General features: G+C 59.0%; 9 protein-coding genes across 9 annotated transcripts in view; 5 read left to right on the forward strand and 4 right to left on the reverse strand.

The window, feature by feature from the left end:
- Window positions 1–247: 247 nt before the first annotated feature.
- ACA1_184680 (5'3' exonuclease, SAM domain containing protein) lies at window positions 248–6,123 on the forward strand (the record flags this gene model as incomplete). Its single annotated transcript, XM_004342460.1, has 28 exons — window positions 248–416; window positions 512–591; window positions 671–736; window positions 791–859; window positions 930–1,017; window positions 1,114–1,200; window positions 1,287–1,404; window positions 1,483–1,600; window positions 1,705–1,878; window positions 1,970–2,129; window positions 2,206–2,289; window positions 2,418–2,506; window positions 2,614–2,699; window positions 2,783–2,886; window positions 2,986–3,041; window positions 3,156–3,226; window positions 3,338–3,491; window positions 3,636–3,734; window positions 3,830–3,956; window positions 4,050–4,127; window positions 4,210–4,280; window positions 4,475–4,728; window positions 4,825–4,954; window positions 5,049–5,144; window positions 5,260–5,417; window positions 5,488–5,662; window positions 5,784–5,906; window positions 5,995–6,123. 28 exons carry the CDS (start codon window positions 248–250, stop codon window positions 6,121–6,123), a joined length of 3,213 nt encoding a protein of 1,070 aa, XP_004342509.1.
- A 103-nt stretch (window positions 6,124–6,226) lies between these two features.
- On the reverse strand, window positions 6,227–7,806 carry ACA1_184690 (growth hormoneinducible transmembrane protein, putative; the record flags this gene model as incomplete). The annotated part of the gene is made up of 5 exons (XM_004342461.1): window positions 6,227–6,400; window positions 6,478–6,581; window positions 6,683–6,852; window positions 6,936–7,313; window positions 7,442–7,806. 5 exons carry the CDS (start codon window positions 7,804–7,806, stop codon window positions 6,227–6,229), a joined length of 1,191 nt encoding a protein of 396 aa, XP_004342510.1.
- Window positions 7,807–8,020: 214 nt separating this feature from the next.
- ACA1_184700 (calpain family cysteine protease domain containing protein) lies at window positions 8,021–13,450 on the forward strand (the record flags this gene model as incomplete). Its single annotated transcript, XM_004342462.1, has 22 exons — window positions 8,021–8,059; window positions 8,189–8,251; window positions 8,362–8,442; window positions 8,630–8,734; window positions 8,803–8,872; window positions 8,953–9,254; window positions 9,345–9,374; window positions 9,511–9,580; window positions 9,664–9,760; window positions 9,874–9,972; window positions 10,103–10,189; window positions 10,287–10,457; window positions 10,609–10,730; window positions 10,815–11,046; window positions 11,136–11,288; window positions 11,408–11,602; window positions 11,677–11,745; window positions 11,821–12,070; window positions 12,185–12,333; window positions 12,456–12,565; window positions 12,725–13,152; window positions 13,283–13,450. 22 exons carry the CDS (start codon window positions 8,021–8,023, stop codon window positions 13,448–13,450), a joined length of 3,090 nt encoding a protein of 1,029 aa, XP_004342511.1.
- A 382-nt stretch (window positions 13,451–13,832) lies between these two features.
- ACA1_184710 (uncharacterized protein) lies at window positions 13,833–14,932 on the forward strand (the record flags this gene model as incomplete). Its single annotated transcript, XM_004342463.1, has 3 exons — window positions 13,833–13,981; window positions 14,080–14,441; window positions 14,544–14,932. The coding sequence occupies 3 exons, from the start codon at window positions 13,833–13,835 to the stop codon at window positions 14,930–14,932; spliced, it is 900 nt and encodes a 299-aa protein (XP_004342512.1).
- A 564-nt stretch (window positions 14,933–15,496) lies between these two features.
- Window positions 15,497–18,203, forward strand: ACA1_184720 (uncharacterized protein; the record flags this gene model as incomplete). Its single annotated transcript, XM_004342464.1, has 11 exons — window positions 15,497–15,757; window positions 15,863–15,957; window positions 16,090–16,309; window positions 16,411–16,471; window positions 16,568–16,737; window positions 16,831–16,942; window positions 17,030–17,176; window positions 17,248–17,303; window positions 17,446–17,615; window positions 17,712–17,878; window positions 17,974–18,203. 11 exons carry the CDS (start codon window positions 15,497–15,499, stop codon window positions 18,201–18,203), a joined length of 1,689 nt encoding a protein of 562 aa, XP_004342513.1.
- Window positions 18,204–18,682: 479 nt separating this feature from the next.
- On the reverse strand, window positions 18,683–19,573 carry ACA1_184730 (uncharacterized protein; the record flags this gene model as incomplete). The annotated part of the gene is made up of 1 exon (XM_004342465.1): window positions 18,683–19,573. The coding sequence occupies one exon, from the start codon at window positions 19,571–19,573 to the stop codon at window positions 18,683–18,685; it is 891 nt and encodes a 296-aa protein (XP_004342514.1).
- A 1,722-nt stretch (window positions 19,574–21,295) lies between these two features.
- ACA1_184740 (uncharacterized protein) lies at window positions 21,296–22,297 on the reverse strand (the record flags this gene model as incomplete). The annotated part of the gene is made up of 2 exons (XM_004342466.1): window positions 21,296–21,526; window positions 21,650–22,297. The coding sequence occupies 2 exons, from the start codon at window positions 22,295–22,297 to the stop codon at window positions 21,296–21,298; spliced, it is 879 nt and encodes a 292-aa protein (XP_004342515.1).
- A 475-nt stretch (window positions 22,298–22,772) lies between these two features.
- ACA1_184750 (uncharacterized protein) lies at window positions 22,773–23,261 on the forward strand (the record flags this gene model as incomplete). The annotated part of the gene is made up of 1 exon (XM_004342467.1): window positions 22,773–23,261. One exon carries the CDS (start codon window positions 22,773–22,775, stop codon window positions 23,259–23,261), a length of 489 nt encoding a protein of 162 aa, XP_004342516.1.
- Window positions 23,262–23,444: 183 nt separating this feature from the next.
- ACA1_184760 (uncharacterized protein) overlaps window positions 23,445–23,845 on the reverse strand; it is a gene marked incomplete at both ends in the record, with an annotated part of 844 nt that continues 443 nt past the window's right edge. The window contains one exon of the mRNA XM_004342468.1: window positions 23,445–23,802. Coding sequence (XP_004342517.1) covers window positions 23,445–23,802 — 358 coding nt within the window. The remainder of the gene's footprint in view (window positions 23,803–23,845) is intronic.

Below are 23,845 nucleotides of genomic sequence, written 5' to 3' on the forward strand. Positions count from 1 at the left end.
TTTGCCCAAACGACCCCTTTCATCCTCCATCTCGACGATTAAAATGACCATGCGAGGTCGATTTCAGCCTTCGACGGCGACATCTCTTCCCCTCCTTCGCCGCAGTGCATCAACACGTGCTGCACCAGCGCCTGCCATCGCGATCGCGACGGAAATCGAACGCGCTGTTCTCGAATCGCAGCAATCGCAGCCAAATGGCGCGATTAAGATCAATGGTGAACTCAATCAACCTGCACCGGCCGAGCTTATGCCTCACACCATCCTCATCGATGGTTCCTTCCTCACCCACCGCGCCTACCACACGCCTATTGCCGAGATGACGAACGGTGCGGGGGTGGCCGTCACCGCCCTCTTTTCCTACACGCGTTCCATGCTCAAGATGCTGCAAGATCCCCATTTCAGAGCGGACTACATCGGTACATCCATTGGCATCTGATCCCATTAAATTAATTTCTATTATGATTTAAATCCATATTATTTCTATTTGTGATGTGCGCTATCGTGGCCACAGGCGTGTTCGTGGACTCGGGGCCTTCGTTCCGCAAGCAGCTGTACGGCGAGTACAAGGCGCACCGGTCGGCCCCTTCCGCCGTACGCTTAAGCCACTACTCTCGCCCCAGCTTCACTTGCCAGTAGCCAAGCCTCACAACACAACACAACACAACAACAGGAGCTCAGAAAGCAATTTCCGCTGGTGGCCGATGCAACGCGAGCTCTCGGCATAGAGACCATCAAGGTACGGCGATACCAGCCCCAAAGCTGTCTGTCTGGCTCACCGTACAGTCGATAGGCCGAGGGCATGGAGGCAGACGACCTGATCGCGTGCTACGCCAAGGTCGCGCAGGCTCAGGGCCACCGAGTGCGTACTCCCTCGCGAACCCACCGTTGGTGCTAGAAAGCACACGAGGTCTCACTCGAACGCCCATTAGGTGACGATCATCAGCAGGGACAAGGACCTGATGCAGCTCGTGGGTCCCACAGTGAAGCTCTACGACCCCGTGGGCAAGAAGACATTCGGTAAAACACACGACACACACGACACACACACACACACACACACCAGTTGAATCAACTATGAGCGACTTTGACGCGAATCACTTTGCCGCCCGACAGATGAAGCAGAGGTGCGCAAAAAGTTTCAGGTCGAGCCCAGGCAGGTCAGAGACGTACTCGCCCTGATGGGCGACGACGGAGACAACGGTACATACAGCCATTTCGTTGGCCAATGTGCGCGCTCGCGCCACCAAGGCAAGGCTAAGCCTCTCTTGGTCTCTCCTGCGCCTCAGTGCCCGGCGTTCCTGGAATTGGACCCAAGACCGCCGCTGCGCTGATCAGCGAGTTCAACTCGGTCGAGGAGCTGCTTGCCAACACGGCCAAGATCACCAACAAGAAGAGGCGACAGCTGTACGCTAACCCCCACTCAGCCGGTGCGCGTGCTAATGACGATTCAAACAACAACTAAAGGCGGTGATGACATTGCAGGATCGAGGAGCACGTGGACACTATTCGCCGCGCGCTGGCGCTGGTGGAGCTGCGCCACGACATCCCCATGCCCGTCCTGCTCGAAGACCTGCAGCGACAGCCCATCAATCGCGACAAGGTTTGTTAAATCAGTAGTGTGTCGTGTGTGTCGTGTGTGTTGTGTGTGTCGTGTGTGTCGTGTGTGTCGTGTGTGTCGTGTGTGATTTACCGTGTTGTCGACAGTTTTTGGCGTTCTTGAGGGAGCACTCGTTCGGATCGATCATTTCGAAGCTGGACAAGATCTGCCCACCGACCGCGGCGGAGCAGGCGGCTGAAGCTGCCCCGCGAACCTCATCCACGCGCGGCCGCCCACGATTGGACAACCCAACTCAAGAGGCCGTGCAAGCTCCGCCAGCGGTAACCACACACACACACACACACACCATCGCACACGCAGGCGCGCACACAACATATTGCCGACACTAAGGAGGCGTTGCCGATGTCACAGCCTCTGTCGGTGGCGGTGGCGTTGAAGAGGCCAAAGGTGGAGATCGAGGGCGTCACGATCGTGGACACTCCGGAGGAGGCCCGCCGGGTGCTGCGCATCCTGCGGTCGCCGGGCGTCAGGGAGCGCTACCACGCCTGCGACACGGAAGCCATCAAAATCGGTATGTCGTACCCGCGTTGAACGCGCGATTGTAGAAAACAGCACCAAACTCACGCCACCATCGCACGCGCACGCAGAGGTGAAGCACCAGAGCCCCTACAACTACGGCGAAGTGATTTGCGCGTCCGTGTACTGCGGACCCGACGTCGATTTCGGCACCGGTAAGTGGAGACTCCCGCTACTCTTTTTTTGTTCTTTTTATTTTTATTTATATGTGTTTTTTTATTAATATTTTAAAATAATGCGAACAATTCATGGATTACAAACGTGGGTGGCCAAATACGCGCAGGTCCCAACCTGTGGATCGACAACATGGACGACGCCCGCGGGGTGCTCGACCTCTTCAAGGAGTACTTTGAAGATGAAGGAATCAAAAAGGTGCTCCTCTCTTTCTATGCATGCATGCACGAGTGTGGGTTCAATATTGGGGGAATCAATCATCGTCTTCAATTGGTGGCTGATTCCTTTTTTTTCCTCCCTCTCAGGTGTGGCACAACTACAGCTTCGATCGAGCCATGATGTGGCGGCACGGGATCGACGTGAAGGGATTCGGTGGCGACACCATTCACATGTACGCCGCGCTCAATCCGCTTTTTTTTGTATACCATTCCATTCTATGCTGTCGCCTAACACACGCACGCACGCCACAATCAGGGCGCGTCTGTGGGACGCGGCGCGGACGAGCGTGGGCAAGAAGTACTCGCTCGAGGCGCTCACCGGCGAGCTGCTCGAAGGCGAGACCAAGCGATCCATCAAAGGTGCGCCGCTTCTCCTCCTCACTTATATCCAGCCCTGCGCTTGTCAACCGATTGGGTGTGACACTGACATGACCGCACCGCACGCCGTTCATTGCCCAGAGATCTTTGGGCGGAACAAGGTGCTCAAGGACGGCACGCTGGGCAAGGAGATCGTCGTGCCCAACCTCGACGCCATCCAGAGGCACGCGCACTCCCCCCCCGCGGCTTGAGCGCCGCCGCGTTCGGAGAGAGACCTAACAACGGCGCTGCACTGCATCTGCAGGGGAGAGGCCGGCATGGAGGCGCTGAACAACTGGATCTACTACTCGACCTACGATACCCGTGGCACCTACGAACTGAGGTACGCTCACGCACCACCGCACACGCACACGCACACACGCGTACCACCGCACACGCACCACCGCACACGCATCATGACACGGATTGCTGTAACAATGCGAGGTATGCACAGGGACAAGTTGGAGGACCAGCTGCGGGAGATGCCGTGGGTCTACGAGGGCAAGAAGGCGCTGCCGGGCGCCAATCGGACGATGTGGGACTACTACCAGAACTACTGGCTGCCCTTCGGCGAGGTCCTCACCGACATGGAGCGGGAGGGAATCAAGGTACCCAACGTTGCTCCTCATTCGTGAGTCTCGCCGTAGTACATCAACTCATCGCATGTCGTGTCGTTGGTCGTGTCGTTGGTCGTGTCGTTGGTCGTGTCGTGTCGTGTCGTGTCGTGTCGTGTCGTGTCGTGTCGTGATCAGGTGAACGTAGACTATCTAGCCGAGATCGAGCAGGTCGCGGTGGCCGAGGGCAAGAAGCACCAGATCCGGTTCAAGGAGTGGGCCAGCGAGTACTGCCAGGTCGGTTTATTACTTCTCTTCGTTGCGTGGCCTACACCTTGTGTGTCGTGTGGTGGGTGTGTGTGCGTCGTGCGATGCTGACGGAGGACACGCAGGACGCCCGGTACATGAACCCCACGAGCGATGCCCAGAAGCAGCAGCTTTTCTTCGCGCCGTGCAAGAACCTCAAGACCGACGACATGATGCCCGCCGAACGCCTCTTTGACATCGAAAACGACGAAGGTACCCACGCGCAAGCCGTGTGCCGTGCGCGTCGCATTTCGTGTGCGTGTGTCGTGTCGTGTCGTGCGCCCCTAATCACGCACCGGTTTGCAGGCATTCCCGATCCGGTGACGGGCAAGGTCAAGAAGAAGCGACAGATCCGCATCTCCGGCTTCGGTCTCCCGGCCATCGGTATTCCCGCCCACCACACGTCTCTCACCATTTCGGCACTGAACTGACTTTTTCTCCCCCCTTTTTTTTTCTCGTCACTCAGCCCACACTGGGGCCGGCTGGCCTGCGGCCGGCGCCGAGGTGCTCAAGCAATTGGCCGGCAAGCCTTTCGATGTACGTGACGACGGCACACGGCACACGGCACACGGCACACGGCACACGGCACACGGCACACGGCACACGGCACACGGCACACGGCACACGGCACACGGCACACGGCACACGGCACACGGCACACGGCACACGGCACACGGCACACGGCACACGGCACACGGCACACGCGACACTAACTTGAGGTGGCCGAGCAGAATCCGCCAAAGTACGGGGTGGCGTACAAGGCCTTCTCGGAGGGCGAGGCGGGCGCGGAGGCGTGTCAGGCCATCGACTCGCTGGTGAAGATGTCCTCCATCGACACGCTGCTGTCCAACTTCATCGTGCCCCTCCAGCACGAAGTCGACCCGAACAACCGCATCCACGCCTCGCTCAACATCAACACCGAGACGGGCCGCCTGAGCTGTCGCCGACCCAACCTCCAGAACCAGCCCGCCCTCGAGAAGGACATGTACGTCGCGCCTTCGTGCGTGTGCGTGTGCGGTGGTGCGTGCGCGTGCGCACACACGGGTGCTGACTGATAATTTCGGGGGGGGGCCGCGACCAGATTCAAGATTCGAAGTTCGTTCACGTGCGAGAAGGGCAACAAGCTGATCGTGGCCGACTACGGGCAGCTGGAGCTGCGACTGCTGGCCCACATGACCAAGTGCCGCTCCATGATCGACGCCTTCCAAAAGGTACCGCCCCCGCACATGTGTCGTGTCGTGTGTGTGTGTGTGTGTGTGTGCATTCTTGGAATTCAATTCCTTACGCGCATCGCGCGCGCGACAGGGAGGCGATTTCCATTCGCGTACGGCGCTTGGCATGTATTCGCACGTGCAGGAGGCCATCCAGAAGGGCGAGGTCCTGCTCGAGTGGGGCGGAGAGGTGCCTCTTCCATACGCACGACCGCACGTGCACATGACCGCACACGCACACGCACGACCGCACACAGACTTGCGCTTTGGTGTGGCTGACGACTGCGTGCGCGGGCGGGGAGCAGGGCAAGCCGCCGGTGCCGCTGCTGAAGGATATATTCGCGACGGAGCGCAAGCGGGCCAAGACGCTCAACTTTTCGATCGCCTACGGCAAGACGGCCATGGGCCTCTCCAAGGACTGGGGCGTCAGCCTCCAGGAGGCCAAAGACACTCTCCAGCGATGGTACGCGCGCCTGTGCGTGTCGTGTGGCGTGTGCGCACGCGTGTGCGGTTCGCTTAAAGTTGGGGCGCAGGTACTCGGATCGACCGGAGGTACTGCAGTGGCAGGAGAACACGATCAGGACGGCGCGCAAGACGGGCTACACCAAGACCCTCATGGGCCGCTACCGGCCGCTGCCGGACATCAGCCACTCCAAGCCCATGATGCGCGGCCACGCCGAGCGTGCGGCCATCAACACGCCCATCCAGGTACCATATCGAAATGGGCTTCTCTCTGGCTTGACAGTGCACCACGCCAGAGACTGACACACGCGTGTCGTGTCGTGTTGTGCGTGTCGTGCGTGTCGTGTGCGGCGCATGGGTATTATAGGGAGGAGCAGCGGACATTGTAATCAATGCGATGGTGCTGGCGCATCACGACGAGCTGCTGCGAAGGTGGGGCTGGAAGATGATCCTCCAGGTTCACGACGAGCTCATGCTCGAGGGTCCCGCGGTACGCCCTCACACCGCACGACACACACACGACACAACCGCACACGACACACGACACACGGTCGTGCTGAAGGAGACGTGTCGTGCAGGAATCGGCGGAGGAGGCGCTGGCGCGATTGATCGAGGTCATGCAGAACCCCATGCCCGAGGGCGAGGAGCTGCTGGTGGAGCTCGCCGTGGACGGCAAGGCCGGCAGCACCTGGTATGAGGCCAAGTGAACAGGTGTACAGATCAGAACAACTCAATTCTAAAAAACTGTGCTTTTTGACTGCAAGCTGTGCTGTGTGCAAACAAACAAAAAGCTGAGTGTTGGGTTGGGGCTCAGCGGCGGCGGTTGCCCTGGTTGTTGGCCATGATGGTGGCCATCCGCACGAAGATGTTGATGGTGTTGAGGTAAATGGCGATGCTCTGCGTCATGGGGTCGTACACCTCGTCCGTCTTGGCCTTGTGCATCACGCGCTGAGTGTCGTACAGCATCATCATCCCGAACAGGCCCTGTCATATACGGCGACACACACGGGGGAGCAGGCCCTTTAGTACGCGGGCCAGACACGACCGCACGCAACACGTACCAGGCCGCCGTAGAGGGTGATGCCGGTGAGGAAAGCCGAGGCCGGGAAGAACATTTGGCCCATGCTGGCCGCGATCACCACGCCCAGGCCAACGCCCAGCGAGCCTGTCACCGCACACGCACACGCACCACATACACACACACACACACACACACAAGTGAGCTGCTGATCTGATGCTGGTGGTTGGGTCAATAATCGTACGTACCGCCCATCCAGAGGAAGGACTCGCTCGGGGCGGCGGCGGCCACCAGCGACAGCGAGCCGACCACGGCGCCTGTCGCCACGAGGGCCTTGGTGACCACCGCCCCGCCCAGCATCGCCACCGGCGACAGAGCCAGTCCGTTGCACGCGTTGAACACGCCCCACGCCAGATGTCTGCCCACATCATTATTGATGCCACGTCAGCATAACGTTGTGTGTCGTGCGTGTCGTGTCGTGTGTCGTGTGTCGTGTCGCACCTGGCCACGGTGTTTTCGGGCGGGAGGGACTGCATGACCATGAGGGACCCGATGGTGCCGAGCAGGCTGGCGCCCATGAAGAGCCACGGGTTCATGGCCACCACGCGGTGGGCCGCGCCCGCGCGAAACAGGACCGCCGCGCTCGCGGCGGTGGTGGCCAGCCCGCCCAGCATGTAGCCGTAGGTGGCGCGCAGCCGGTGCGTGGTGAGGTCGCCGTGGGTCGGTATGGTGGTGGTCTCCTGGTTGACGTAGCCGGCCAGGGCGATGCCGCCCAGGCCCAGCGCGGCCAGGCCGCCGATGAGGAGCCACGCCGTATTGTCCCTCGGCGCGACCACGCCCACGTCGCCCATCAGGCCGTTGTACGAACGCGGCGGACGCCTGATTGCAATAAATTAATTTAAATTAAATTAAAAACAAAAAATCTAAACGAATCAAACCAAAAAAAATCAAAAAAATACAAAAAACAAACAAAAAAATTTCAAAAAAAAAGAATGTGTAGAGCGAACCCTTCGATGCGGATGGAGCGGATGGCGGTCTTGGTGGCCGCCCCGAAGCGATGGCCGCCGCTGGCGAGGAGTGGTGTAGTGGAGGTGGTCTTGGCTGCCGTGCGGTTGGAGGTGGCTGTGAAGAGCTGCCGCCTGCCGCTGCTGCTGCTGGGGCGGATTGCGGAAGATTTCAGGTGTGCCAGCAGGAAGGAAGAAGAGGATGAAGATGAAGATGAGGCGGTGCAGGTGAGGGGAGGGCGCATGCAGCCGGTGGCAGCCGGCGAGAGCGTGATGAGCGGGCGGGCCGCCCTCTTGAGCGCCAGGCCATTACTGGCTACTTTGGCAAAGTGGGGGCTGCTAGAGCAGAACGCGAAGGTGCGGCGCATAGCTGCAGCTGATGATGATGATGTGGATGGATTGTGGATGAGAAGGAGGAAAAGAACTGGGCCTCTTGTGCGCCGGCAGGCTCTTTCCTTGAAGTTCTGCCCAGTTTTGAAGAAACTGAGCCAAGTCGCCATGAAAAGGTTTTAAATATTTGAAAAGTTTGAAACATTTTAAAACAGTTGAATTTGAAAAACACAACAATTTGTTACGAACAAGATGGAGGCGGTGCGTCGTTGGGCAGCGAGCAAGAAAAAGGTGCGCCCTCACCTGAAACATGTTCTGAGAAGACTCTTTATTTATTATTTATTGGGTTTTATTTATTTTTGTTAAATTGATTGATGATTTATTTTTACGTAAAACTTCTCGTTCTCTCCCGCACCCCAGGTGCGATGGTACTGGCAGAACCCCAAGAAGCGAGGCAAGCCTGGTGAGGCCGGCTTCTGGGAGGTGAGACCCACACGGCACGGCCCCTTGTTTGCAGCTGCAGTGTGCGGCGGGTGAACAGACAGAGTGGTCGGTGGTGACGCATGCGCACGCACGCACGCACGCACGCACAGGAGTACGACAAGAGCACCACGGCAGAGCTCGAGGAAGCCTATCAGGCGTGCCTCGGCACCCTCAGCGTCCGCCTCATGACGGTGCGCTCCTGCTTCATCCCGTTGACGTTTACTGGTGGTGCTGACACTTCAAAACTGCGGTGTGCGTTGTGTGCGTTGCTGTGTTTGTGTGTGTGTGTGTGTGTGTGTGTGCGTGCGTGCGTGCGTGCGTGTGTGTGGCGTGTGTATGTGTGGTGTGTGGTGTGGTGTGGTGTGGTGGCATGCGTAGCCCGCGATCGAAATGTTTGATGTAGACCTGCGTCGGATGGAGCAGACGTCACAAGAGAATCCCAATACTGTGCTCAAGGTCCGCCGAGACGGACCCGAGATCAAGGTAAGTGACGCCGGCGTCTTCTCCCATCTCCACACGCCCGGCCCATTCGCTCACATCCGCGTGCCCAGGCCAAGCCCGCCGAAAAGGAGAAACCCGTCAAGTCACCGCGCAAACCGACCAAGCCCAGCGACACCAAGGGTTCGTCGCACCCTTTCGCTGACGGCCTTCCTTATTATAATAATAATTGTTATTTTTATTATTATTATTCTGTGTGCCAGGCCACACCGACCTCCGCCACAGCGAAGCGCCGCTGGTGTCGGCTGGTACCGGAGAGGAAGAAGAAGAAGAGTGCGATGAGGAGGCGTCGCTCACCAGAAGAAAAGGGAAGGAAAAGGCGCCGACGGCGACGAGCAAGACCGCCACCGCGAGGAAGAAGACGATCGTGGTGGAAAACGAAGACAACGAAGGCGATGAAGCAGCCGGGGAGGCGGTGAAGCCGCACGCGTGCGCGTTCCCCGAGTGGACGCAGCGGGACCTGGACGAGGAGCTCTTCTTCTACCCCGACGACATCGCCTACACGGTACTGTGCACCCACCCAGCTCTGGGCCGCAGCAGTGCACTGTCGGTCCATTGGGTCTCATTCCTTTTTTTTGCTTTTGGGGCCTTTCAGGATCCGGACGGCCAGTTGATGCTTGTCCCGGTACTCGCCGCCGTTACTGCAGTCATGTACCATCTCTCTTAGTAATGTTCTACACGACACACACACACACACACGACACACGCGCGCGCACACACACACCGCACACACACACACACCACGACACGCGCACAATTAGGAGCAAGCGAATAAGTTTTCGTCGTGGATGCGACTCTCGTCGTTCATCGCCCAGCCCAAGATGCTCATTGGTACTCCGCCGCCCCCACCAACCCGGTCGGTGAGACCTCGCCTGCGCTGATCCTTGTTCCGTTCGAAACCACCGTGCGCACAGGCGAGGGGTTGAGTCCGTACGCCGTGACACAGAGCAACATTCTGGGCGACTGCGCGTTCCTTGCCACCCTTGCCACCGGCGCCAATCACAAACTCAAGTACGTCGTGTGCGCGTGCGGTGTGTGCTCGTGCGTGCGTGTGTGCTCGTGTGTGTGGCATGCGTGCGTGCGTGCGTGTGTGCTGACATATGGGGAACTATCGCCATCGTCAGGTTCGGCAAGGACATCCTCGGTCCCTCTGTGCATCCCCAAAACGAGAAGGGCCTGCCTGTCTACAACCCCTCGGGCAAATACGCCTTCCGCTTCTTCTGGTACTTCCCTACCCGCCCCCCCCCCCTACCCAGCCCAATCCAGTGCATTCTTCGCATTGATGTCGATATTGCATGCATTTCTAACATCGCTGCACACACACACGACGGCACACGCACACGACTCGCTCAGGAATGGCGCGCTGCGTAAGGTGGTGGTCGACGACTTCTTCCCGCTCGACATGGACGGCCGGCCGCTGTGCACCTTCTCCACCAACAAGTGCGTTTGGCACCCACCCCCGCCGCAAAGGAAGCGAAACCGATCGCAGCGCACGCTCACCACACACACACACACACCACACACACTTGGCCGCCAGGTCGGAGGTGTTTGCGAGCCTGATCGAGAAGGCCTACATGAAGGTGAAGGGCGGGGCCTACATCCACGGCACGCACGCGGCTAGCGACATGCAGATCCTCTTCGGATTCGTCCCCGAGGCGGTGTCCCTCAGCGACCTCGTGGCCAACTCGAGGAAGATCGACCATCTCTGGTACGCCACCGCAAGCACACACGCCCCGCCCCGCCCCGTCGCACACTACCAACACTGTGTCGTGTGCGTGTGCGGTCTGTTGTGCGGTCTGCGTGTGCGGTCTGCGTGTGCGGTTGCGTGTGCGGTCTACGTGTGTGTGTGTCCAACGTAGGACCAAGCTTGAGAAAGGGTTTAGTGAGGGCAAGTGCCTGGTGGTGTTTGCCACGGGCGGGCTGGCCGAGTCGGACCTGGACCCCGCCATCCCTTCCTTCTACCGGACCTCCCACCCCACCGGTACTGCCAACGCACCGACACGACACGACACGACACGACACGACACGACACGACACGCGCTGACTGTTCTGCGCACACAAAAAGGACTCCTGCCGTTCCACGCGTATGCGTGTCTGGACGTCCGATGCACGCGCGACGGCCAACGGCTGGTCAAGCTCAAGAACCCGTGGGCCGCCCACCGCTGGCGCGGCAAGTGGTCGGAGCACGACGCGGAGAGCTGGACCGAGGAGGTGCAGCAAGACCTGGACTTTGATCTCTCCGCGCAGCACTACTTTGACAACGGCGTATTCTGGATCGGCTGGGAGGACCTGCTCGAGTACTTTACACCACACACGACACACACACATACACACACACACACAACCGCACGCACGCACACAGGCTAAGTGGCTGGCAACGGTGCAGGTACTACTCGGAGCTGCACATAGGGTGGGACCCGGAGGCGTGCTACGCGGACCAGCGGATCGCGCACGCCGTCATCCCGGCCCTGCCGCGGCTTACCGAGAAGGCCGCCACCCTGATCGACTCGCCCTTTCACGACTCGCGCCTGCACCAGCTGTACGTCGGCAGACTTCACTCGGAGCGCCAGCGACTTGTGGCGCTAACTGTGTGCGGTCGTGTCGTATCGTGTCGTTGGTCGTGTCGTGTCGTGTCGTGTCGTTGGTCGTGTGTGGCAGGGACGGTCTGGTGGTGACGTCAATGAAGGTGGACCTGTACATCGACCCGCGGTCCTACGTCCACTCGCCGCAGTATGTGCTGACCGTCGCACCACCACCGCACCGCACGTCGGTGCATCTGGTGCTCACCCGCCACCACACCGGCGCCACGCACCACGTCACCTCGCGCAAGGGCTCCGTCGACTCGTACAAGACGTACGCGCACCTCCCGCCCCAATCACCCACACGCACGCACCACAGGCGGCGCCTGATCAGTTCACCACTACCAGCGACGATTACATGACGCTGCACATCTTTGAAAACGGCGGCAAGAGAATCAACGATATCTACGACGGCAGGTGCGGTGTCGTGTTCTGTGTCGTGTGCTGTGTCGTGTGTGTCGTGTCGTGTGCTGAGCAAGAGTGCGGACACAGGAATGTGATGGTGCACGAGGGCCGCTTCGTGACGGGCGACAACTACTTCGTCCAGCTCGACCTCGAACCCGGGCCGAAGCCGCGCACGTTCACCGTGCTCGTGTGCCACAAGGAGGCCCACTCCACGTTCCCCTTCTCCCTGCGCCTCTTCGCCCCGCCCGGCACCGAGGTCGACCGCTTCGCCCTCCTCCCCAAGGACCACTGGGCGCACGAGCAGCAAATCCAGGGCTCGTGGGATCCCCACAAGAAGGTACCCTTTGCGTCCGTTTTCATTTTCATTTTCGTTTTCATTATTTACGTACTTATTTACTTTTTATTTACTAATTCATTTACTTTTTATTTACTGATTTATTTATTTGCGTAGGTGGAGGGCACAGATGTTCACGAAACGACGGTGGGCGGGCCATTCGGCCTGGACACGTACCTGCTCAACCCGATGTACCTCGTCTCCTTCCGCCCTTCCCACAGTGCCGCCCACGTCCACTTCCAGACCACTCTCAGCGCCTACGACAGGTATTTATATTAATAGCTTATAGTTGATATATTCAATTTTATTATATTGATGTTTGCTTGTTACACATTCATGTGTTGGTGTAATGGATGGATATTAATCCTTCTTTGCTTGGCTTGGATAGCGCGAGTGGAGGCGAGGTGAATGTCAACCTGGCACTGCTGCGGGCGGCCAAAGACAAACCGACCGACCGTAGCCATTACCTCAACAAACAGCCCCCGATCACCACTACCGGTACACGACACGACACGACCAACGACACGACACGACACGACACGACCAACGACACGACCAACGACACGACCAACGACACGACACACACGACGCAATACAACGCACGAGCTCGTGCGGGTTGACATGCGTCGCGTCGGTGGGTGGGGTGGGACGTGCCAGGGCCGTACCGACCGGACTACTGCGCGCTGACGCACACTCTGTCGATGAAGGAGAGCGGCGGCGACGTGGTCGTGGTCCTATCGACCCAGCCCGGCTGCGCGGCCTCGTTCACGCTGACCGTGCAGGCCAACGACTCCGCCGAGGGCATCACCATCACCCCAATCCCCAGTCTGGGCGAGGGCATGGCCGTGACCGCGTTCGAGGGCGTGTGGCACCCCGACGACGCCGGCCGCCAGGGCGGACCGCTCGACAACCCGCGGCTCGAGTTCAAGACGACCGACAAGACGCACCTCTACGCCTACGTCACCACGGCGATGGGTGGCGGCGACGACGGAGAGGAGGCGTTCGCGATGATGGAGCGGCGAGGTGGGCGTTTGGGCCCGGTGGCCGTGCGACTCTGCCTCTACCACCACAAGAAGAAGAAGACCGTACGCCCCTCGTGTGCGACACACACGACACACACGACACACACGACACACATGACACACACGACACGACACACACGACCCACAAGACACACACAAGACACACATTGAACGCTAATGAGAATGAGTGCAGTTGCCGAGCGGTCCGTTCTCGGACAATCGGCTGCGGGTGCTGACGCCGACGAAGCCGCTCAAGGCGGGCGAGCACCTGTCGATCGTGGCCGTCACCGCCGAGCCGCCGCCTCACCCGATCGCCTTCACCATCCTCCTCTTCACCACTGCGCCCCTCGCCTCCGCCTAGTTGTGCGTGTGGTGGTCAGGAATGCAGCGCACGCATTCCTTGTCGACATTTACGCCCAACAGCCCAGGCGACATGTCGGCATTATGGGGTGCCCTTTCGGCTTCCTCTTCTTAGGCGCGCACGACTGGGGGCGCCAATCGCCGATACTAACCTTGTTCAATTTGGCGGTTGACTTCTTCGTCACCATTATTGAAACCTCACCTGAAAGCCAGCGCCTTCTCTTCTCCTTCTCTCAAAGCGCAACACAACTCACGACGCCGCAAACTCTTCGGCTAACAGTCTTGCCATCCCCGGGGCCTTGCAGGGCAAGCTCAAAAGGCGCAAAGTGGTCAAAGTCCAATCGTTCAGCTTTACCCCACTCTCTTCATTCATCGCCACCAGCATGGGCAGAGCCACCGCCGTGCTTTCCTACACACTTTCCCGCGTGGCCTTCGTCGCCACCCACGTGGTGTTCGCCTACTGGCTCAACTACCTCCTCAACGACCCGCTCAACCTCGGCCTTGTCACCCTCGACGCCAAGCCGCCTCTCCCGTACGTCACGTTTTGCCAGCTCTTCCTTTATTCGTCTTTTTTTATTGTTTTTATTTGGCTTGGCTGACGTGTGCTGGCCAATGGCGTGCCTCGTGTAGTGCGGGCCAGTGCGAGCACTTCGTAGTGGGCAATGCGGTGAGCAACCTCCTCTGGTTCGCCCTGTGGTGGGGCACCCACTCCATCCTGGCCCGCAAGGCGGTCAAGCAGGCCCTCGGCCTGTGGGAGCACCCGCTTGAGCGGCCCCTCTTCGCCACCGTCGCCTGGGTGGCCTGGGGCCTCAACGTCCACACCTGGCGGCCGGTCGACACCTGCGCAGCCCCGTGGGACCCGCTGGCCGTGTCGCCCTACGTGTGGGCCGCTTCGGGCGCCGTGTTCGCCGCCGGCGTGGTGCTCATCGTCGGCCTGCTCTGGTCGCTCCCCGACCACGTCTTTGGCACGGCTCGCTACCAATACGACCAAGGTGCGTGTCACACCGCACACACGCACGACCGCACACGCATTCCACACATTCCATGAATGCTGATGACACGACACGCACGCCACGACGCGACACGACACACAGGCAAGCGGCCACATGGTGACTTGATCCTGAGGTTCCCGTACGGGTTGGTGAGACACCCGGCCGCGGCTGGCTTCCTGTGGTGCTACGCGGTGCTGCCGGCGTGGACCGTCAACCACCTCTTCCTGGCCGGGCTGTGGATCACCTTCATCGTGGTGGCCACCGGGTTAGAGGAGGGCGGCCTCAAGGGCGACGACGAGTTCGGGCAGCGGTACGAGGCCTACCGACGCAGCGTGGCGGCCTTCCACCCGTCGTGGGCCGCGCTCAAGAACATCTTGGGCATCGCGCCGCTCAAGATTGTCGGAAGTAGCGGCAGCAAGAAGAAGAAATCGAATGGAGCGGCGAAGGAGAAGGAGGAGAGCGCAAGCAGCAAGAAGAAGAAGCAACCCTGAAGAGCTGGGGCAGTGTAATTAAGGAGCTCATGTGAATAAGCCTTTTCATCCTAGGCCTGGAAATGGGGGGGGGGGAATCCCTCCACTACGTTGGAACAAGCGCCACCTTCCCTTCGAAGCAGAAGGTGCCATGTTCCCCCAATTAATCTATCTCTCATTTTGATTGATTTTTAGCAATGTAGCCTTGGATCGCTGACGTCAGCGCGAAGCTCTGATAGGGCGGCTTTTCCGGCGGCATTTCTTGCGCCGGCAGGACGAAGAGGAGCCGAAAACTGCACCGAACAAGGGACAGACAACTCCCCTCGCCTCGGTCCTCCATGCGATCTGTGTGATGACTTGGTGGTCCACCACCAGCCATTCAACACCCCCCAAGTCCGCCAAACGAGCTCGCTCTGGCCGCACACAACCAAACAACAACTCAACCCCCAACCACCAAACCATCAAGGTACAGCTAGCACGTGGCAATGTTGGTTTCTACATGTTGACATTGTGCTAATGTAGTGTATGTGTATGTATGTATATATATATATATGAAAAAATAGTGTGAAGCAGAGCACAAATACAATGGAGTTGCGAGGACGACCTGCGGCGATGACATGGGACACCGCCGGCCACAGCAGCAGCAGTGGCAGCAGTCACACGAATGGCGGGGGCGCGCACCACACAGAGGTGGAGGTGACGATCGTGGGCGACCACGACTCCCCGGCGGAGAAGGAGGCGATGACGAGCCAGCTTGGGGGGCGAGCGCGGGGCGAGCGGTGGTACGGCCTCGACTGGATTCGCTTCATTTGCATCTTCTACGTCGTCTTCGGACACACCTACAAGGTACTCCTCTCGCACGACCCGTGTACTCCGTTCGTGTCGTGTCGTGCCGTGCCGTGCACGCACACACGCCCGTTGCTGATGGCACGACACGCACGACACGCACAGATCAGTCAGTACGAGGCGGGAGGGTGGCGGGACAAGGACGAGCAGCACGAGCCCGGCCTCTACATCTATCGCGCCGTCTCCCTTGGCTACCACTGGTACGCCCACACACAAACGTTGCACTTTACACGATCACGCGACACGACACCAACGCTCGTGTGTGTGTCGTGTGTGTCGTGTGTGTCGTGTGTGTCGTGTGTGTCGTGTGTGTGTGTGTGTGTCGCACACAGGTGCGTGCCGATGCTGTTCTTCATTTCTGGGATCTCGATGAGCATCGGCGTGAATTCGTACCTGCGGAAGCAGCGCGAGAAGGAGAGGGCGATGGCCTTCTTCCACACCGCCCTCCCGACGGCCCGCGAGAAGGTCGTCACCCACCTCGGCCTCGTCCTTGCCTCGTGCTGGCGCCTCTCCCACCTCCTCGCCATCGGCGTCCTCTTCAACATCATCCGCGTACACCCCTCCCTCGTCGCGCGTGCGCTCTGTGTGTGTGTGTGTGTGTGTGTGTGGCGTGTGCGACGAGTGTGTGCGTTCTCACCACTTTATAACAACAGTGCGAGGTGGCGCCAATCGAGTGGGGCGGCGAGCACTCGCCCATCTACACGCCCGAAACCGGTACGTCGTATGCGTGTGGCTGTGGTGCGTGTGCGGCGAGTGTGCGATGATGGCTGATGTTTCGGTTGCGGTGACGGCGCGGTGCGGGGGTCTCAGAGACGGAGTGGGAGTACAAGCTGCGGTTCTGGGCGTGGTTGTTCGACTTCCACCCGGAGAAGGGCGGCTTCGTGCGAGCGGGCCTGTTCGGCATCATCGGGTCCCAGTGGTACACGCTCATCCTCATGGCCTTCATCGCACTCACGCTCCCGCTCGTCATGTGGATCAAGGTACGCCACACACCGCACACGCCACACACGCCCCACCGCACGCACACGACACGCACACGACAGGACACTCACAAGCGCTCGATGTGTGGCCAGGACTCGCCCGAGACTGCTGACAAGTCGCAGCTGTTCGCGGTGCTGGGCGGGTTCGCCGGTGCGTCGGCCCTGGCCCTCCTCTGCCTCACCCCCATGGACCTCCCCGACATCGGTACCCCCACCCCCCGCACTCGCGCTCATCTCAAGAATGCGCGCGTGGCATGGCCTCACATTCTTTGGAATCCGCGGACACGCCCAGCGTACTTTGTGGCGGGCCTGTTCGTGCCGATGGTGGCCCTGGCGGCCTTCATGTACTGGCCCCACCGGTGCGACCTGCGCCTGGGCTTCTTCGCCTTCGTCGCCCTCTCCTGGGTCCTCTGCATCCGCAAACCCGACCCCAAGGGTAGTGCTCACCATTCCCCCCCCCCAACACCACGCGCTCATCCTTCGCTTTCTCTCTTTTTTTTCGTCGTGTAGAGCTCTTCTATCTGCAGTTCTTCATTTTCTTCGTGGTGGGCATCTACACCGGAGAGGTACGCACTGGCCTCTCGTAGCGATCAACCGACACAGGTCATTAACAACGAACACGGCACACACACACACACGCACACACGGCACACACACACACACACACACGCACACACGGCACACACACACACACACACATCGCTGCAGTTTAAGAGTAAACTCTTCGACGAGCACAACACGCTCTTCGTATTCAGGGACGGCAACAAGATGTTCGTGTGGCTCGTGTTCGTCTTCTGGAACGTGTTCCCGATCCTCTTCGAGAGCATGCTCTCCTCGATCCGCGGACCCTATCCCATCCACAAACACTTCATCCGACGGTACCACTCCTCTCCTCAGTGTGGGTGAGCGTGTGCGGCACTGCGTGTGCGGTCAGGTGTGTGCGGTCGGTTGCTCACCTCCGGCGCGCGATGCAGGATCGGTTCGATGGCGGGCACGTGGATGGTGGTCGTGTGCCTGCTGGGCGCCGCCTTCCGGTTCGTGAACGCGCCGATGGTGCCCTTCCTCTACGACCACCTCTACCGCCTGGGCCTGTGGCTCTTTGTGTCCCACACCCTCGTCCTCACCCTCTGCTGGAAATACCGTACGCACACGATGACACACACACGACACACACGCTACACACGACACACACTGTGCGCGCCTGGTCGACGCTCATGCCATCCCTTCTCTGGCCAGTGTGGATCCCCATGGGCCTGTCGCTGATGGCACGCTTCTTCCTGGGCTGCCACGTCACGATCCTGCTCACCATCGCCCTGGTCAAGCTCGGCGCCGGCCTCGAGGCGGCCTTCAAGCGACGCATGTTGTCCGCCGCCGACGGCAGCAAGCCCAAGGGTCCTGCCGCTTCGGTCGCTTCGGAGGCCTTCACAGCCGCCGGCCGCTTCCGCAGCGAGGCAGGCCTGCGCTGATGTCATTGCCTGCCTCTTGTCCAACCAGAAATCAAATAAACAGAAATCAAAGCCACGACGTCTAACCCCCCCCACATCTTCAAGATGCCCTACGTAGGGCACCGAAATGCGCTGATGAATGACTATCACTGCCTTGGGACACTAGTGGGCGGTCACGACACTGTAAATCTACAAATGGGGCCGAAATGGGCAAAGATGGGACAGCGATGGGGTTTGGTTTGTAATTCTTTCTTTGGTCATCATTGTACACTCTCAATCTCTCACTCCACAGGCGAGTGGTCGAGAGAGAGGAGGCGAAGGGGAGGGAATCGGTAAGTTCGAATATCGAGCGAGCTTAATGGATGTAAAGCATGGAGGGAAAAAAGAGAAAGCAAGTAGCAGCGCGTCGTAGTCTGCTTGATCGAGAGAAGAGTCGAGTGCGTGCGATCTAGCAGGTTGGTGAAAAGAGTGTAGCGGCGGCGGAGTGGATCGTCATCGTCTTACTCGTCGCCGTTGCCGTTCTCCTCCTTCTTGCCCTTGCCCTTGGCGCTCGTGGAGGCGGCGCCCTTCTTGGCGGCAGCAGCCTTCTTGGTGGTGGCCTTCTTCTTCTTCTTGGCCTTCTCGGTCTTGTCGCCGGCCATGATGCCCTCGGTCTCGCCGGCGAGGTAGGCGAGGATGCGCTTGATGAGGACGGGCTTCTTGCCCGAGACCTTGATGCCCTTGGACTTGACGAAGTCCCTGAGCTCCTCGACGTAGTAGTGCTGGAAGATCTCGTCGTAGGTGATTCCCTTCTCGAGGGCCTTCTTCTTGCCCACATCGGTCTTCTGCTTCTTCTTCTTGGGGGCCTCGACGGGCTCGGCATCCTCCTGCGTGACGATGGCCTCGACGAGCTTCCTCTTGCTCGAGGTCTTGGCGGCCTGCTTGAGCTTGAGCTCCTCGGCCAGCGCGCGCAGCGACTCGACATCGAAGTTGCCAAAGTACCTCTCGGCGGCGAAGGTGCGAGCGGCCTCAGCGATCGCCTTCTTGTCGGCCTTCACGTCAAAGTCCTCCGCGACGGCCTTGAGCGTATCGGCATCGACGGTCTCGAGGAATTCATCGAAGCCCGCAGACACGACCTGCTCGGTGAGTCGCCTGGACAGCACCGATCGGCTGTTCTTGTTGTCCTCCTCCTTGAACGGCACCTTCGCCTTCTCGGCGACCGTCTTGAGCTGCGCGAGCGGCAGCGACGCGATGAAGACCTCGATGGCGTACGTGTCGATCTTGTCGCTGATGGCATCCACGATGTCCTTCTTCTTCAGCTTCTTCTTCTCCTCCTTCGCGGCGTGGGGATCGTCATGGTAGTACAGCTCCTCGAGCGTCTCCAGACCCAACGAATTCAAGACGGCAGTCATTCTGTGTGTGGATGATGTGCAAGTGGCGCAGATGAAAGATTGGTCGATCGATTAACGAATCAGCGCTGATCGAGGGAGCAGTGGCCGTTAGAGACGCGAAGGGAGACGAAGAATAGAAGAGGGAAGACCGCGCGAGGGGCAACACCGGCCCAACGGGAAAAACCGCCACACGCTGCCATTGGTCAACACCGGAATGTGTTCCGCTAAGAATTTGAGAAACCTGAAATTCCTCACCATTTGGCGGGAACGACCAGAATTTGGCGCGCAAGTTGACAGTGACCGTTGAGACTGGCCACATCATCACCCAGGGTCCTCCAGGTATGCAGGAACTTGAGACCTAGTGCAAAAAGCTGAAGCATGCTGGAGACTGGTTGAACGGTAAAATGTGTGGAGGTGACGGGTATCGATCCCGCTACCTAATGCATGCAAAGCATTCGCTCTACCATGTGAGCTACACCCCCTTCTTCAAGCACGGAGTTTCCCTTTTGCGTGCTGGCTTGACCACCGGCAAAGAGATTCAAGGATCAAAAGAATGCACGATGTGCATTTCAGCGTCATTGAACAAACGAGGAGGTACGTGTTGTAGTTCTTCCACATCGCTTTGTAATTAGCTTTTGTAATTAAATTGGATGTTGTACCTCACCTTGCCACGCGATAAATGGTGCAATCATCGTAGCAGAGGTTGCACCACCGACACCAAGTGCACACCTACAGTGAGGCAAGAGCGAAGGTGACGATGAACATGCCGTCAATGAGGGCGGAAGCGCATTGTGAGTCTCCTCTCCCACACGTGTTGTGCTCTTGGTCAGTGCTCATGAATGGTGCTCACCTTGAGCCCGCCCCGCACACACGCTCACGCGCCGCTACGGCTATGATAGAACCTAGTGAAGGTGTGCCTGGGCAGCGGCATCCTGGGCCTCCCCTACGCCTTCTGGTGCGTGCGCACTGGTGCCTCTGAGTACTCACATTCTGCTAAGCTTCATTCAGTCTCTTTCAGTGGCCGGGTGGCTGGTGGATCCTCACTCTCGCTAGCTTGATGGCCTTCGTCTCCGTAATCACTCGATGATCATGTTGGTGCAGGCCAAGAGGTGCGTGTTCCCTTGTCACATACACACCACACACAATGCCATTTGGTGTCGTGTGCGCCCATTGATTGCGCCTCACTACAACACAGGCGGGCCGAGCAACTTGACCCACTTGACCCAAGTCCGCGTGCATGCTTTTCTAGTGTAATAGGTAAAACACACACACACACACACACACATCTTTCGCCAGTTGAAGCACATGCCGTTCGCGGCGATGCTCGTCAACGTGGCCATCCTGACGAGCATTGTGGTGATCCTCACCGCCGCCTTCATCCAAATGGCCCACTAGTGGGGCGGGAGATGATTCGCACCACCCCGAGCCACCGCACGGCAAGAAGGAGCCCTTCGCCATGCTCGTGATCGTGGGCCTGATCATCGCGATCGCATCGACCTACCCGCTGCAGCTCTTCGTGGTGACCGACATCGCAGAGGAGGCCATGTCCCAGCCCCGCCGGCTGTCGCCCCGCTGCCCCGGACTTTGGCCTGCTTATCGGTACCCAGAGGCGCACACGCACCACCGCATACGCACGACACGACACCACACACTCATACGGCTCGTTGCGGCAGGCGCTCTGGGGTCGACGTCGCTGCAGTTCGACCTCCCGGGTATGTACATGGCATGTTCTTTTATTGTTTGTCAACAAAAGAAGGGCTTTTTGTCCTGGATCTTGATCCACACGGCCTTTTGGTCTGCCTTTCGATGTGTTGGAGAGAAGTAGTCCAAGTCTTCGTCGCTCGAGATGATGTGCCGGCAGATGTTGACGCCGAGCAGGATCGCGAAGAACAGATAGCACAGAATGGACATCTGCGCAGCCAGACGCAGCCCCAGGTTGGTCGTAGTCACATTGAGGCAATGTATCAGGTTCACCTGCAACCAATAACAATCAGTATTGTCTTCTCTTTCCAACGTGCAAGTACGTAATAGGTTGGGATTATTTTTTTGGTGGTTGAGAGGTGTGACTGCAACCAGACTACCGGGGGGGGGGCGAACCTCGAGGACAGCGCACAGGAAAACCTTGCCGGCCATCTGCACGGCGATGGCGCCCACAAAAAAGAGTCGATGGATGTCGGAGATCTCTACCTTCATGACGAAGTTGAAGGCGATGCAGAAGACGAGCGCCGCTAGGTTCGCAGCAAGGGACGCAAGGTAGGCGAAGATCCACATGGCTCGAGCGGCCGGGTGTTCGGGGAAGTTGGAGAACAGCTGGTACCCGTAGAAGACGTAGTTCGCCGCCAGCAGGTAAGCAGGTAGTGTGCACACGAGGGTCTTGGCGATGCTCTTCAGCGCGTCCCAGTTAGGGATGACGAGCCACAGGACCAGGTCGCACGCCAGAAGGACACACGAGGAGACGGTGTAGACGATGCCGTTGTCCAGGCCGAAGATTGTGTTGCTCAAGCATTCGTCGTGGTCGATGAAGCCCCACACGATGTCCACCAGGGTGGCCGCGCCGACCAGCCCAACCAGCAAAGCCAGGCCGAAGAAGGAGAAGCAAGACCAGCAGTTAGGGTTGATGGCGAGAACCCGGCCTCCACGACGTACGTCGCCATTCTGGGCTTCAATGTTGCCGGCAGAGGCAACGGAAGGGGGTGTAGGCTCCGAAGTGCTGCTTGCAGTCCCAACTGTGAGTTTGTCGTCCATGCTGGTGTGCTGATGTGGGTGTGGTGCGTGAACATTCTGTCTCAATGGCGCTCTTTTTTATCTGCCTGCAGCGTTATTTGGTGCTGCACGGAGACAAAGATGTTCACCAGGAGATAACCTAGCAGAGCAGCTGTTCATAAGGAGATGATAACCTTGCAACGAGACTGTTCACCAGGAGATGATAACCAAGTTGCACAGTATTTCGTGATTGCCTTGTGTGAACAGAGTTGATGACCTTGCAGCGCAGCAGTTCACCAGGAGATGATGAAACCTTGCAGCGAGGGGGAGATCACCGGGTTATCATGCTGCAAGGTTATCATCTCCTGGTGAACTGCTCTGCTAGGTTTTCTCCTGGTGAACATCTTTGACACGCCACGACCGAACGACGTTAAAAGCCGTCAAAGGGTGTTTGTTGAATCAAACCACAACCCACAGTCCCGCCCAACAGCAACACCTACCTCCAACCACCACTGCCATGAACATCGAGATTCGCATCTCCAACCAGCCGCAAGCCAGCCTGGCGAACCTCTCTCCCTGCATCCAGATGCTGCTCAACTACTTCGAGGTGAAGGTCGGTCCCCTCCGGGGCGACATGGCTCCCATCTTCGACATGGACTTCACCGACGACACGAAGGCCCTCGTGTGCCTGCAACAGCGCTGCCTCCTGGGCCTGCTGCACTCGACCACCAAGAGCGACTCGACGAAGACCACCAACGTCCTTGCCGTGTACGTCGTGAGCGCGGGCATGCTTAACCTGAACGTCAACAATCAGTCCCTCAGCTCCTTCGCGAACCACAAGAGCGCAGCCAAGCTGCAAGACTCGATTCGCGCCTTGTGCAACCTGGCGAACATCAGCCCCGCCACCTACCCTGGCGTACGCAAGATGCTGCAGTCCTTCTCTCTCCTTACCGACGTGAGCACCGTCCAATACGAGAAGACCGACATGTTCGCCAGTTTGTGGTGAGCCTGCTGCATTGTGCAGGTTTCCATGCCTTTGTGAGAATAAATGATCAACATGCATTCCGTTAGACACCTTCATCTTCTTCCACAAGAAGGGCAAAAATACCTCTGTCACTAAACACTATGTCTGTACATTTATGTTGATTATAAACAAAACAAACCAGGGGGATTCCTCTTCTGCTTCACTCTAGAGCTCCTCGGCAGCACCAAGTCGCGCAGCCGCCAGCGCAGCGGCTTCCTTGCCGCCCTCCACAGCCGCGGCTCGCCTGGCCTGCTGTCGCCTGCGTGCGCTGATGGTCTGTCGTGCGTCCCGCATGAGGAACACCGCGCGGGCGAAGGGGTACGCCCACCACCCAGGCGCCGACTCGGCCTCGCCGATGCCCAGCACCGCGTGCGAGTGCAGCGCGCCGTTGAACAGGACCGCGTCGCCCGATGGCACGGTGAGCTCGACCGGGTCCTGGTCGTCGTGCCGGTGGAAGCCCATCCGCACCTCGCACCCGAAGCTCAGCGCCAGCAGCCAGTGGGCGTCGCGGTGGTAGGACCGCCTGGCCCCGGCCTTGTAGATCAGGCCCTCGACGCAGTTGAGCT

This window comes from Acanthamoeba castellanii, assembly GCF_000313135.1.
Source record: "Acanthamoeba castellanii str. Neff unplaced genomic scaffold scf7180000084746, whole genome shotgun sequence".
Classification (NCBI taxonomy): domain Eukaryota; phylum Discosea; order Longamoebia; family Acanthamoebidae; genus Acanthamoeba; species Acanthamoeba castellanii.